The following is a 15,032-nucleotide window of genomic DNA, read 5'->3' as shown; positions in this document are numbered from 1 at the left end:
AGGACTGTTCTGCTGTACTGGGACTGTACCCCTATTGTAACAGGACTGTTCTACTGCACTGGGACTGAAGCTCCTATTGTAACAGACTGTTCTACTGTACTGGGACTGTAGCTCCTATTGTAACAGACTGTTCTACTGTACTGGGACTGTAGCTCCTATTGTAACAGGACTGTTCTTCTGTGCTGGGACTGTAGCCCCTATTGTAACAGGACTGTTCTGCTGGACTGGGACTTTAGCTCCTATTGTAACAGGACTGTTGTACTGTACTGGGACTGTAGCTCCTATTGTAACAGACTGTTCTACTGTACTGGGACTGTAGCTCCTATTGTAACAGGACTGTTCTTCTGTGCTGGGACTGTAGCCCCTATTGCAACAGGACTGTTCTGCTGGACTGGGACTTTAGCTCCTATTGTAACAGGACTGTTGTACTGTACTGGGACTGTAGCCCCTATTGTAACAGGACTGTTCTGCTGTACTGGGACTGTACCCCTATTGTAACAGGACTGTTCTACTGTACTGGGACTGTAGCTCCTATTGTAACAGACTGTTCTACTGTACTGGGACTGTAGCTCCTATTGTAACAGGACTGTTCTGCTGTACTGGGACTGTACCCCTATTGTAACAGGACTGTTCTACTGCACTGGGACTGAAGCTCCTATTGTAACAGACTGTTCTACTGTACTGGGACTGTAGCTCCTATTGTAACAGACTGTTCTACTGTACTGGGACTGTAGCTCCTATTGTAACAGATTGGTCTACTGCACTGGGACTGTAGCCCCTATTGTAACAGGACTGTTCTACTGGACTGGGACTTTAGCTCCTATTGTAACAGGACTGTTGTACTGTACTGGGAGTGTAGCCCCTATTGTAACAGGACTGTTCTACTGTACTGGGACTGAAGCCCTTATTGTAATGGGTCTGTTCTACTGTACTGTGACTGCAGCCCCTGTTGTAACAGCACTGAACTACTGTATTGTGATTGTAGGTCCTATTGTAACAGGACTGTTCTATTATACTGTAGCCCCTATTGTAACAGGACTACTTTACTGTGTTCCCCTATTGTAAAAGGACTAATCTACTGTAGTGTTGTTTTAATGGCAACCTAGAAACCTTTGCTCATCCGTCAGCCCATGTTAGGTCAACTTACTGTATTTGTGTAGATAGTCTTTCTGGTGTCCTATTATCCACCACAGTAAGATAGAACTAGAACAATTGCCAAGCAAAGTGTGTCAATTTACGAGACAGCTGTGCTACGATGTCTGGAGTTCTGGGTTAACATAGCCACCTATATTGACTACAGCAACCCTTGGGAAAATAGATTTCTAGAGAAATACCTCTGTTTCCTTGTGGGAATGTTGGCAGGTAGTGTAGGCAAGCTTCACGTCATAGAACCTTCAGAGATTTCATTTTCTCTGATGAATCAAGCTTGAATCTTAACTTTGCTAGTGAGCAGCTTTTCCTAGATGCACCTCCCTCCTCTATGAGGACAAATTCTCGGGGGCCCCTCCCTGATTGCTAGTGAGGTCACCAGGCCCTGGGACATATTCCCTGGTATTTATGTTACAATGTCCTGGTGACACGTCATGCCACCAGTGTGGCTGTTTATCTTACTCCTGTTCTGGCCTCACAGCAATAGCTTCCAGCTGAATCTCGACTGGATTTAGAAAATCCTCCCTCTCAGTTTTCAGGTCTTGAAGACTTTTTGTCATACTACTTGTTAGAAATCTGTCAACCATCCGTCACAATATGAGAATTCTACTACAGTTTTAATCAGAGACACCCTTGCAGCATGACTATTCTATACTACGTTCTTCAGAGACACTATCACAATACAACTGTTCTACACTATTTTTATCCGAGACACTATTGCAGCAGGAATGTTCTATCCTACTTTTATGAGAGACACCATCTTTTATCAGAGACTATCTCAGCACGACTATAGTACTTTTATCAGAGACTATCATAGCACAACTATTTTATATTATTTAATCAGAGACACTATCGCAACACGACTATTCTATATTACTGTAATGAGAGACACTATTGCTGCAGGACTGTTATACCCTACTTTCTTCAGAGACACTATTGCAAGTACGACTGTTCTGTCCTACTTTCATCAGAGACACTATTGCAGTCTATTCTACCTACACTGTTGTGCTACCCAACTCTACAGAAAGCTTATTCTGTATTTTTGATACAGCTCCTATTGTACCATGGCTGTTCCACTTCATTTTTTATGATTGCCCCCTCCTTAATGTACTGTGGAATCAGTCTGCATTAGTATCCACCACACACCACCCCTTTTTCTCCCTCTCCCATTCCATTTGGAAAAAGGAAAAAGACTCCAGTCTCCTTTTGTGCTGTAGCCATGGCAACAAAGAAGGTTGGAGAGTTGTTGGTGGTGGTGGTGGGGGGGGGGTTAGGGGGAAGGGGAGGACGAAAGGGGCCGTCTTGTAACAGCTATAACTCATGTCTCCCTCTGGTGGATGATCTAGGGATTGCGCACTTCTTCAGTATCTTAACTGCTGATAATACTTGTAAGGTTTCCAGACCCCCTCACTCGCTTAAGATCGCCACTGAAGCACTGATAAATTCTGATCAGGACCCTGACGGTGAGTGTACCCACGCCAGCTGTTCAGAACCCTGCTTGTTGTTCAATACCAGGGCACCAAGATTATTAGCTCGCTGGCAGTCTAGCCCATGGTAGCCCTGCGAGACCAAACACCAAAACTAAGCAGCCGTCACACAGCAGCATAGAGTACACAATGCTGCACACCTGAGCCAAATCTTCCACACCCAGGTGTGCGAGACAGGAAAGCATACACACGTTCACACAACATGGACACTGCACATAATAATAATAATAATAATAATAATAATAATAATAATAATAATAATAATAATAATAATAATAATAATACCTTACACATGTGTAACACTTTTCTGGACACTCCACTCAAAGCTCTTTACAGGTCATGGGGATCCCCTCCACCACCACCAGTGTGCAGCCCCACCTGGATGATGTCATGGCAGCCATAGTGCGCCAGAACGCTCCCCACACACCAGCTCTCAGTGGGGAGGAGAACAGAGTGATGAAGCCAGCTGATAGATGGGGAATATTAGGAGGCCATGACTAGTAAAGGCCAAAGGGAAATTTGCCCAGGAAACTGGAATAACACCTACTTAACTTCAGTGGGCTGCCAGTTGTAAGTTGCGGGGTGATATGGCTGCCCATATTTAACATATTTAACACGCTCCACGCTTTTCCTAAGAGCGGCGATAAACTCAGCTACTCTCCTCAGTCAGGGATGTCTGCAGCGGACTGATGTCCTGGCCCTCTGCACCTCTGAGATGAGCTCCAGGTTGCCGAGCAGCCATTTAACGAAAACAGAGGGATCATCATCGCTATCATCATGTGAGAAAGAGCGCCCCTAAACCAGCATGAAGGTAAGTAGCAGTAGAAAGATCCATCACCCCCATGACTATATGAATTAGAGCGCCCCCTCTTTCTGTGCAGGCCCAGCGGGGGAACTGCAACTCATAGTGAAGAATGACGGACACACTGAAGTTGTGGATACAAGCTATTTATTAGTATAGTTCGATCGTTGTTGGGTGGATCGGTGAGGGGTGGATTTATTCCAAGTCACTGCAGGGTCAGGAGGGAGGGAGAGAGGGGGGAGGAAGAGGAAGGCTCACAGAGATAAGCTAATGAAGAGGGGAGAGGATCGGAGACAGAAAGGGATGCAGGAGGGGCAGGGACAGGGGGGAGAGAGTGCATTTTGGTGTACGAGTGGAAATCCAGACGCCGTGTTTGTGTGTGCGTGCGTGTAGACGGCGGTATAAGGGTCAGCCCATCTGTCCAGCTGTGTGTCTCTGTGGATTGGCTGTGTCAGTGCCCGCTCCATCTGCCAACCACAGTGTCGGTCAGTCAGTGTCCCAGCGTCGGTCTGCCTCTCACAGGGCGCTGGGGTTCCGGAAGTTGTGTCCGGCGAACCGGGCCTGATCCCCTAACTCCTCCTCGATCCTGAGAAAGAGAGGGAGAGGAACCGGATGTCAAGGCGGATAAGGCTGACATCACAATTCAGCCTTCACGCAGGGAGAGCGTGATGGGACCTCACCTCATCAGCTGGTTGTACTTTGCCAGACGCTCTGATCTGCAGGGGGCGCCAGTCTTGATCTGCATGGAGAGAGGTGGGGATAGGGGGAGGATAGAGACAGGACCATACAGAGAGGTAGTCAGGATTGAGATACACAAATTGAAGCTTGCCTACACTTACATCAGAAAAAAAATTGGTAGCAAAATTAGAAAGTGAGATACAGACAGAGATAGCGAAGCCAGAAAATGAGATACAGACAAAGGTAGTGAAGGTAGAAAATGAGGTGCTGGAAGATATACAGAGAGAGAGAAACAGGGAATTGAGTGGCTACAAAGGAGAAGATGTACAAAATAAAAACTGGGGTGTACCAACTTCTGTCCTTCTGTTTGATTTATTTTTGTCATTTGAAAGTATTCATTATTTACTTACTTTATTTTATTGATTATATAAACTTGATTATTTTTGTATTTTCTCCTTGTGGCCTAAACTCAGATTCACATAAAGTATTTGTAATGTCGTGTTAAATGGCTTCTCGCAATTGTTCAAGACTTGTCATGTTTTAATTTCATTGTTAACTATATGCCTTGGCACTACTCTGCCTCATCAGTCTTGCCTATAAAGTGCTTTAACTGAGCTGGAGAGCAGAAGATAACGTCAGATACCTGTCCAGTGCAGAGCCCTACAACAAGGTCAGCGATGAAGGTGTCCTCTGTCTCCCCAGAACGGTGACTGACCATCACTCCCCAGCCATTCTCCTGTGCCAGCTTGCACCTGAGAGACAATGAGCACACTGAGAGTCAGACTGGGCACATAGAGTCAGATTAAGCATACTTTCAGTCAAGATTAACACTATGATTCTGTATCAATGTACAATGAGGGTCAATACACAGGCACTGAAAGTCAGAATTAACACACTGAGGGTTAAAACGCACACACTAAGTCTCAATATTAATATATTATATATAAGAGTGAATGCACAGGCACTGAGAATCAGATTTAGCGCACTGAGATTCAAAATGAACACATTGTGAGTCAATAAGATGTGATACGCCAGCACAAGGTAAGAATGAACACAATAAGAGTCAGAATGACCACACTGAGAGTCAATACGCCAGCACAGCAAATCGAACTGACTGTGTCCATGAGGGTCAATACACAAGCACTAAGGGTCAGAATGATAATAATGAGAATTACAATTATTACATGCTCTGTGAGTCAATGTTAACAGACAAGGAGCAACACACATACAAGTCAGAATAAACACACTGAGAGTCAATATGGATACACCCTAACAGCCTCATTATAAAAGAAGTGGCAGCCATATTGAGAGTCAATATGCACACTGATTGTTAATAACTGCATACCAGTCAAAAATAGTTTGGACTGAGAACAATATACAGAAATGAAAGTCAATGAGAGTCACAATCACTGTTTATCCACTGTTCCATCATTTCATCTCTTCTCACAGGTTACAGAATACAGATTGCAAATCACAGCGTATTGATCCACACCTGCAGAACCTTGCCGAAAAACCTGATTCCTCTCTCTCCCCTCTCCCACTTCTTCTTCTTCCCTATCCAGTACTGGGCTGTGGGGGTGCCTGAGCCTATCCCAGCATGCAATGGGTGCAAGGTGGGATCCAAATCGATCAACCTAAATTATCTCACTATCTCTGGAAGCACTATCTCTCTTTCACTGATTAAGGATGACTGATTATGGATTGGCTCAAGCTGATAGAGACCCTCACTGCCCCTCTTACCCTCTCATATTGTCACAGACGTCCAAAGAGACTAACTGTGGAGAGCAGGGGAGCGGAAAAAGACCCATATGCGTAGCGGCGGAAGGGGAAAAAGGCCCAGGCTCAGCAGTTCAGGAGTCAGATAGAAACCAATGCCCTCAGGCAGCGGACGTGGGGCGACCTGGGTGGTAAGGTGGGTTTCAGGACATCCGGACATCAATGCTGAGCGAGGGCAGAGTGCAAGACCCGAACATATATAGCCCAAGGGAAAGAGAGGGACCGGAAGGACAGCAGGCAGGAAACTAGGGACAGGACAGAGTAGGAGCGCCCTCTGGCTGCAGAGGGCGTGACACATATACAGTAGATTAAAGATGATTAAATAGCTCTTCCTTATGCAGTTTCATTCTCTCACATCCTCTCTTTCGCTCTCTTATTGATTAGAAATTAGTGACTGCTGCTTGTAGGGCCCGTGTGGCCAACCCAGCCCCTGTCTCTCTGATTGATTATCACTTAGCAATGACTCACGCCTGGATGGCCTCGGTGACGGAGCCGATCTGGTTGACCTTCAGCAGCAGGCAGTTGCAGGCCCGTTCCTCGGCTGCTTTCTCGATGCGCTTGGGGTTTGTCACGGTCAGGTCATCCCCAACAACCTGGATCGCCACGGAGCCCGTGAACCGAGACCAAGCCTCCCAGTCGTCCTGGTCAAAGGGGTCCTCAATGGACACCACTGAGTGAGAGGGGGCGGGGCACAGGGGGAGGGGAGGGGCACAGGGAAGGGGTGTGTCATTGGGAGATGAGGCGGGCCACACGGAGAGGGGGCAGGTCATAGGGAGAGGAGGTAGGGCACAGGTGGGGGCAGATCATCGGGAGAGAAGGCAGGGGAGACAGGGTACACAGAGAGGAGGAAGGTCATAAGGAGAGGGGGCAGGACACAGTGGAAGAAGGCAGGTCATATGGTGAGAAGGCAGGGCACAGGGACAGCGGCAGATTAGATGGTGCACAGAAAATGACCAGACCTTTCAGAATTGCAGAGAAACAAGTAGGAAGGGATATGGACTGTCTAGCTGTTACATCTTTAATTCCATGTCAGGAACAGAGGGACAAACGGCAAGACAATGAAACGTGTACTTGTTACAGCTCTTCCAGAATTACAGTTCTGATCCCTGTTGGTCCCCACGTTATAGAAAAGATAATTCTGCTCGGCGGATTAATGGAACGCCGTACACTGACAGCCTGAAGGAACTGAACCTCTTCAGTCTTGAACAGAGTAGCCAATTTAGTGATCTGATCCAAGAACTCAAAATCCTCAAAGCCAATTGAGCAGCCTTCTTTAGAATCAGCAGTGCAAAGAAAGGACACAGTATAGGACACAAGTGGAAACTATAGGGAAGGGCATTTAAAATGGAGAACAGGAGGCATGCCTTTTAAACCAAGAGCTATGGGGCTATAGAACAAACTGCCCAGCCATGCAGTTGAAGCTGATAACCTGGGTTTTTTCAGATCAACTATCAGACTGGCCAGATCACTCTCACTTGTAACTATTGTCACGATCACATGCAGAGAGGGATGGAGACAGCGACACATTGATGCAGCCAGACAGAGGGCCGATTACCTGGGTAGTCGTTAACAAAGCTCTGGTACAAGTCCGACAGCTCTTCGGCAGTGATGTACCGTGCAGGGTCGTCAGGAGACTTGAAGTCCAGGTCGTACTTCCCGTCACGGTAGAACTCTGATGCTGCCACGTCCATCCCAATCACCACCTTGTCAGTGAACCCAGCTTTCTCAATCGCTGTTTTTAACAGCTCCAGGGCTGAGAGAGAGAGGGGTTTAGACAGATACACTGATAGGCCAGTAAGACTGGCTGACTTGACTCTACAGCACAGTGACACTGACTGACTGACTGGATGCTACAGCACAGTGACCCTGACTGACTGACTGGATGCTACAGGACAGCGACACTGACTGACTGTACACTACAGCACAGAGACACTGACTGACTGGACACTACAGCACAGTGACACTGACTGGACGCTAAAATATACTGGCACTGGGAAACACTAAGCCACACTAATGTGCACACTCTCTCTGTCTCCTTCTCCGGCTTCAGCTTTCCCCTCTGACCCTCTGCCACTCTCTCGCCACCCTCACCCTCGCTGTTCTCCAGGATGTTGGGAGCGAACCCCCCCTCGTCGCCCACGTTGGTCGCGTCCTGGCCGTACTTCTCCCGGATCACCCCCCTCAGCGTGTGGTAGAGCTCGGCCCCCACGCGCAGCGCGTCGCGGAAGGACTCCGCCCCCACCGGCAGCACCATGAACTCCTGCATGGCCAGCTTGTTCCCTGCGTGAGAGCCCCCGTTGATGACATTGAAGGCCTGGGGGAGAGAGAGAGGGATAAAGAGAGACAGAGCGAGGGAAATAAGAAAGAATCATTCTCAAATTCAAAGCAGGATCCAGTGCTGGTGTAGAACTTGACCTGAGCTGGGTTCATTCTAAATTTACTCTTTGCAGAGAGACAGATGCCTGGTGTGTGAGACGTTTCGGAAATAGCTGAAAGGCAGGGATAATTCGGTCAAAAATATCCTCCTGCCGTGTGTACAGGTTCTAACAAATATGCAATGATCACATCCTTTCATGGTAGCACAAGAAAGTCACCAGAGCTGTACTCAGACTATAAAGGCTTCCTAAAAGTTCAAAGCACAGGGGGGATGCACTCTGATGTGTCTTCTTTGTGTGTTCTCTGGAAAAAGGTCTTGTTCAATCAAATGAAAACTCATCTCAAACCTTTGCAGAACTGCTCCAGAACTTGTATCCCCCACACTGGTTAGCAAACAGGAAACAGTGGGCTGTCTTAAGGGACACCACCTCTGATTGGGCTGAAGTAAGCAGTGGTGTACCTCAAGGATCTGCCGTAGGTCCACTGCCTTTTCTGATCTATATGAAGTATTTAGAATGTGACATAGGTAGAGGTGCACTTTTACTTTTTACAATGCCTCATATAATTTCTATCATGTTATTATTATTATTAACTTTTATGAGATTCAAATAGCAGAGGAGCAGCACACATAGAAATTGTCGATAAAATGGCAGCCGTTCTCTGGCAAACCTGGGTGGGTCATGCACCAGCAGATCCACTGCACAGCAGATCAGGGTGATGAGGGCATAGCTACCCTACTGCAGGAATCCAGGAGCAACCTTAGAATGGTCAGAGTTCACAATTCCAGAGTGGGATGTAACCAGGAATCAGGGACAGATGGGATCTTTAATTACCAAATAGGCAGGACCTTGGTTTAAACTCACACACAAAAGACAGCACTTCTAATAGGAACAGTCCCCAGCCCTGGTCCTGGAGGAACAGTGTCTCTTCCGGGGTTTTTTCCCAGCTGAGCTCTATATCTCCAGAGCTCATTGATCTGCTTGGTCATTTAGGTCTGAACTCCACTCAGCCTCTTCTTAAGTCGTTTGCAGTTATTTCTGCCTAAACGGTTGTTACTAGTTGATGCATAGTTAACGAACTGACACAGGTGGGAGTGATGCTGCAACAGACATACCACAGAGGGGAAGGGATTCAATTGGTTAAAGTTCCTGTAGTACACATGAGTGAGGGCAGTGCTGGAATCCCTGCATTCCTAACATGCTGATTGTCATACTAACAGGAGTCATACTATCAGACTGCCAGTGTGTGGAGCATGTCAGATTGTCAGAGCCTGTGAGTTATTGTGTCAACCAGCCATTGAGCCAGAGTCCCAGTGCCCCAGTGCACGTGAGAGTCCGTGTATAATTGTCAGCCTGCTCTCACCGGAACTGGCAGCACAAGCTCAGTGTTTCCAGCCAGGTCAGCAATGTGGCGGTACAGGGGGACATCTTTTTCCGCTGCACCAGCCTTACAGATAGCCAGGGACACCCCCAGGATAGCATTGGCACCAAACTTGGCTGTAAAACAGAGGCATAGTCACACACCGATTGACACAGTCATTCATAGAAACAGATAAAACAGCATGAAAATAATGCTGCATAGGGATGTACAATACAGAATACCTGGCAATACAGTATAGTTATATAGTATTGCAGAGTGAAATGATACAGTATGACAGCACAGTGTAATACAGTACTTCGCTCAGATTTACTGCATATTACAGTATAATAATACAGGTGTAGAATACTGTAGAGAGTAGTGATCCAGTAAATACAGTAATGATACATAGTAATTCAATACTATGTGTAGTGACTCAGTATTACTGCATTAGGCAGTGATCCAGTAGTTCAGAACTATACATAATAATGATACAGTAATAGAGCACAGTGTACAGATACAGTAAAACAGCATAGTGTAGTGATATACAGTAGTAATACTGCATTATACAGCACAGTAATTGTGTAAGTGTGACTTGTTCATTTCTGATGATGCTAAGAAATGCTTTGTACTTCAAGCAACAACAAAACAGTTTGTTTGTTATCATCGTCAGTCTTATTTTTGTTTCCGTTACGGTTTTTACCGCTACAACTTGATTCATTGTGTTTCGTTGTGTTTCTACACTGCTGTATACTTCATTGTCTCTTTATGGTATCTAGAAAAAAAACACTGATCCAAGCAATTGATGGATGGATGGAGGGATTGATCCGGGGCAACTCACACTTATTCTCGGTGCCGTCCATCTCTAACATCAAGTTGTCCAGCTTCTCCTGCTCGACGACACTGATCTCCTGCAACCCAAACCACACAACGCTCACTGTGACACACACCGCGCAGCACATCACAGTCCACCACCGACAGCCTGTGCTTTTGTCTATAACGTCTTGCAAGGTTCGAAATTCCCGTCCTCAACTCCCCAGACAGCCGGCGACAGCGTACCGACGGCACAAAGGAATTTTAAACTTGCTGAACAGGGCACATAGTTCCCTGCCTCTGTTTTCCACTGTTACTTTTCAGCAGACGGGACTCTCAACAGGTTAATGACCTCATCACCAGTCCCTCACCCACTCTCTCACTAACGACGTTCTGCACCAGCGTCACTCGAGAATATCAGTCTTGGATCATCGGTTAATCAAAATGACACCCTAAACATGTCATCAATATCCAAAACCCATGCACTTTATGTTTCTCAAAACGTATCTGCATGAATAGTGTGATGGGTTTCTGTTGATGCTCAGTCTACACATACACAGAGCGCACTGCGCCACACACGATACGGACAGTGCAACCAACACATTCTTCAAATATAGATCTCAAATAACTATAGATAGTTTTCATTCTTTGTAAAAATAAATTGTCCTGCACACACATACTGGATATAACACATAAAACTGAAAACCCCCAACCGATACTGTCGCATCCGGATACAGTGACTCACTGATTCAAGCAGCGCAGGCCGAAGGGTGTCATTGATGTGAGCTACAGCCTGCAGGACGCCTGAACAGAGAGAAAGGGGGACAGTTCAAGGATATTGTGAGGAAACGGGATATTAAGACAATACAGGGTGTTATAATCGATACAGGGATAGATACAGGCTCAAGAGCAATTACAGATAGTGCAGATATGCCATGAGAGTATAGAGAGCACATGATAAGGGAGGTGACGATAACACAGTGGGGATGGCCTGGTATCGTAACAGTATACAAACAGGGCAGAAAAACTGTGATGCTACATATTATGATAATAGAGAAATACAGTGGCATTGTCACGATAAAACAGGGACGTCATGATATTACAACCATACCCCCGCTAGTCAAAAGACAGAGATAGAAAACATTGCAACAGGTCAGAAATACTGCAATAAACTTGCAATGAAGTCATGCTGAGGAGATGTGGAAGTGGAGACAGTATCCTGAGCGCCTCCCATCCACACCTCTTCAGTATCCCCTTCGCATCTGCCCCTCTCCCTAGCCTTCATTCTCAGATTTACAGCTGCTGATTACCGCTGGCGCTCCTGCCCCATTTCGGAACACAGAGACAGCTGCGTGTTTTGCACGACGCCCTGCGGAGAAGAGGGAGGCGGTACAGGCAGGCTCCTCTGACCCGCCCACCTTAAGACGTCATAGGCAGCCTACGCTGCTCTGTCCCGCAGGCTCAGCGCTGATTGCAGGAGAGGAATGTCCATCACTGACAGAACCACAAGCCTGTAAGCGCCCGGCAGGCCACAGGGGGGCGCTGTGTCTCAGACAACTCCCACCCTGCCCTGGGTGCCCCTTAGCCAAAGGAGCAGTGCCGCATGCAGCACGTCGGTGCCAGGCAGGTAGTGTCATAGCCCAGGCTCGGACCCGGGATATCAGAGCCCGACCTGATCTCAGGTGACGCCTTTACCCGTTGAGCCACTGCAGAAGCAAGCTTGTCTCTTTTTTCTCCCTTTCCACCCCCTTCAGGAGAACATAGGCAAGGTTACAAGTGAGAGGAGGCTGTTAGACCCACGTAGCCTGATTGGGAGCTAAATGATCCAGAGATCACCTCTCCCTGACCTCCCCCATCTCACCTTTCCCCTTGTATCGGGACTTGTCATTGTCTCTCAGCTCCAGGGCCTCGTAGATCCCAGTCGAGGCTCCACTGGGAACAGCAGCACGGAACATGCCTGACGGAGAGGGAGAGAGACCGAGAGCAGGGGGTCATGGAAGACGTGGCGCTCAGCTACGAGAGGGGGAAGACACAGGTCTGGGAGGATCAGGGGGGGAAGGGTGTGGAGAGACAGGCAGAGGGAGGAAGAGCTGAGGGACGGAGAGGCAGCTGGGCTGTCACCTTTCTCCGTGTGAAGATCCACTTCCACTGTGGGGTTCCCACGGGAGTCCAGGATCTCACGGGCGTGGATATTGATGATCGACATCCTGAAAGAGAGAAGAGGAGTTCGCAAGGATGGGGCAGGGAACGCCGCAGCATTGAGACAGAGGAAGAGAGAGGAGAGAGGAGAGAGGAGTTACAGAGAGCAGAAAGATGAGATAGAGAGAAGAGAGAGGAGGGGGATAGAGAGGAGAGAAGATGGTTAGAACAGAGAGGAGGAAGAAGGTGAATGAGAGGACAGGAGAAAGAGAGAGGAGGTTCACAGACAGAGGGGAGAGAAAGACATGGATCCAGGGAGGAGAATGCTGAGACCTTCCTCTTGCCCTGTAGCTCCATCTTGGCAGCAGTGACATCACTGCGTGTACAATATGTCACACAGTCTGCTGTTTTGCCTCATTTTACATAGCCAGTGCATCACTGTGGACATCAGTGACAATATCATTAATATCTGGCCATGTGGTGCTGTTGACAATGCCTGGCATGTCGATGCCTACAGGGCAGCAGAGCTTCCGACCGCACGGGCAAATCTGCCGCAGGTCTGTGAGGAGCTCGAGAGATCCCCCCGACCGGCATGGAGCCCACATTTCGATCCGCGGCATACCTCTTTCTCTCTCGATCCTCTCTTTCCCGAGCCGCCAAGGAGTCAGGAGCCGGCAGCAGGGAGGGAGGGAGAGAAATCAATTATTAAAACCTGCTCGGGCTCCGGCGAAGCAAAGGAAGCCCTCGTTCGGAGACGCAGCGGAGGGAGGGGGGGGGGAGGTTTCTGCAGCCAAACTGACCCAGCGGCTGGTCTGCCAGGCTCTACTGCCAACAGCGCACCGAGTCCGACAGAGAGCCAGGGAGGAGGGAGACGAGGAAGAGGGGGAGAATGACCTCTAGGCTGTATCACACAACCTCCCAGAACCGATTAACTCTAATTAGACATCTCCTGCAGGTGCAGTAAGCTTCTGCAAGGCAATAGCTATGCACAGACAGATAGGACAGGAAAGGACACTGACAGACAGCTTGTCTGCAGTAATGCAGTAAAAAATAATCTTCAAAAGCCACGATACATACACATACACACACACACAGACAGGTCCAGCTCGATATCGGCAACCCACACAAGAACACACACACACACACACACACACACAAGAGAGACTAATGTACCCGCACAGACGCACACTGACACGCAGATACACTGCCCTGCCGCACTGCCTCAGAGACCCCCCAGCGTCCGCAGTCTGATCGATACCGACCGGGAGCCGGCGTCTGCGGACGGAGAACGAAGACGGGGAAGAGCAGGGGAGAAGAGGGGGAGAGAGGGAGATGCCGGGCGGCGAGCGAGCCTTACCTGCTGCGTGTGCTTAGCCTTGCAGGGAAAGCGAGAGAATCTGACAGAACGAGGGAGGGAGCGAGAGAGAGAAATACAGATTGCGGGGGGGGGGGGGGGGGAGGAGGAGTGGAGCGAATGTGCCAGTCAGGGAGGGAGGAGAACGAGGAGGAGGGGAGGCTATGAGTCAGAGAGAGAGAGAGGGGGTCAAGGAGAGAGAGAGAGAGAACAGAGATGCAGCAGCACAAAGATGGAGAGAAGGAAAGAGAGAGAGAGAGAGAGGCGTTTAGGAAAGCTGATTTACGGAAATGCAGGGAATCTCAGGAGAAGAGAGATGGCAAAGCCACAACACGCAGAATGGATCCCCAAAAGATTCACTATTATCTATTCTAGGCCTGTCTGCTCTATTCTGGAGAATGTTTTAAAACAAAAGCTGCCCTGACCTGCACGTACTCTCCTGACAGCTCTTCACAGATGTCGAGACACTCCTATCTCAGACGTGGAGGAAAGCCCATCTTCACGGGGATATTGTCATCGAGTTAATGTGTCACCCTTGCACACGGTATTATGCGTGGTGGCGGGTCATCCGAAATCGGGAAGCCCTTGATAGAAAAATGAAACGCCCACAGAACACAGCAGTGCCGTTTCGGGTAGAAATGGGGGCCTAGATTGCACAGTGCAGGGCCTGACGAGGATGCTTGTGCAGCTGGCCGATAGTTCTACCACTAGGGTGTGGAGCTGGAAGGAGGGGGAGGGTTCAGCTCTATACCTTCCCAGAGACGAGGCCTGTCCTTTCAGTAGGTGAGCAAACGAAACTGAGCTTCCAAGAAGACAGACCCCTGCACAACAGAGAGAGGGAAACTGTCACCCGCTCAGCGATCAGGTGGAGAGGAAGGACAGGGCTCTTAATAAGCCATTTTGGGCTAACAGGATTATTTGCCTCACAGCAGATTTTTACAGCTCATGCGAGTGTCCTTGACACAGCAAGGGAGGGGAAGAAGGAGAGAGAGAGAGAGGAGAAGGAAGAGAGAGGCAGAAGGAGGAGGGGAAGCAAAGTCAATTCTAATTGGCTGATTTTCTGGTGTGTTTTGGGTCTTGGTCACGTGACCATCTGCAGACC

General features: G+C 48.3%; 1 protein-coding gene across 5 annotated transcripts; it reads right to left on the bottom strand.

Moving 5' to 3' along the window:
* Positions 1-3,568: 3,568 nt before the first annotated feature.
* Positions 3,569-14,379, bottom strand: eno2 (enolase 2). Of its 5 annotated transcripts, none has more exons than XM_088619016.1 (13): positions 14,356-14,379; positions 13,199-13,219; positions 12,559-12,644; positions 12,299-12,394; positions 11,183-11,241; positions 10,466-10,535; positions 9,631-9,764; positions 7,984-8,206; positions 7,448-7,645; positions 6,361-6,562; positions 4,760-4,868; positions 4,119-4,177; positions 3,569-4,024 (listed from the first exon to the last, which is right to left on the bottom strand). In XM_088619016.1, the coding sequence occupies exons 3-13, from the start codon at positions 12,641-12,643 to the stop codon at positions 3,955-3,957; spliced, it is 1,305 nt and encodes a 434-aa protein (XP_088475142.1). In that variant the 5' UTR covers position 12,644; positions 13,199-13,219; positions 14,356-14,379; the 3' UTR covers positions 3,569-3,954. The 5 variants fall into 5 exon arrangements, with proteins under 5 accessions (XP_088475142.1, XP_088475138.1, XP_088475139.1 ...); XM_088619012.1 differs by lacking the exon at positions 14,356-14,379 and adding an exon at positions 13,934-14,038; XM_088619013.1 differs by lacking the exon at positions 14,356-14,379 and adding an exon at positions 13,935-13,990 and having other exon boundaries at positions 13,199-13,224.
* Positions 14,380-15,032: the final 653 nt, after the last annotated feature.

The sequence above is a fragment of the Lepisosteus platostomus genome, chromosome 25 (genome assembly GCF_059453375.1).
Source record: "Lepisosteus platostomus isolate fLepPlt1 chromosome 25, fLepPlt1.hap1, whole genome shotgun sequence".
NCBI classification, from domain to species: domain Eukaryota; kingdom Metazoa; phylum Chordata; class Actinopteri; order Semionotiformes; family Lepisosteidae; genus Lepisosteus; species Lepisosteus platostomus.
This window is presented reverse-complemented; position numbering and strand designations above follow the sequence as displayed.

Bases quoted from the DNA above. Each gene is read 5' to 3' on its own strand.
- eno2 (XM_088619016.1), bottom strand. From the start codon at position 12,643: ATGTCGATCATCAATATCCACGCCCGTGAGATCCTGGACTCCCGTGGG. The intron at 4,869-6,360 runs GTGAGTCATTGC...ATTGTCTCTCAG, and splicing joins GTCACCGAGGCCATCCAGGC to GTGCAAGCTGGCACAGGAGA. The intron at 4,178-4,759 runs GTATCTGACGTT...CTCTCCATGCAG, and splicing joins TAGGGCTCTGCACTGGACAG to ATCAAGACTGGCGCCCCCTG.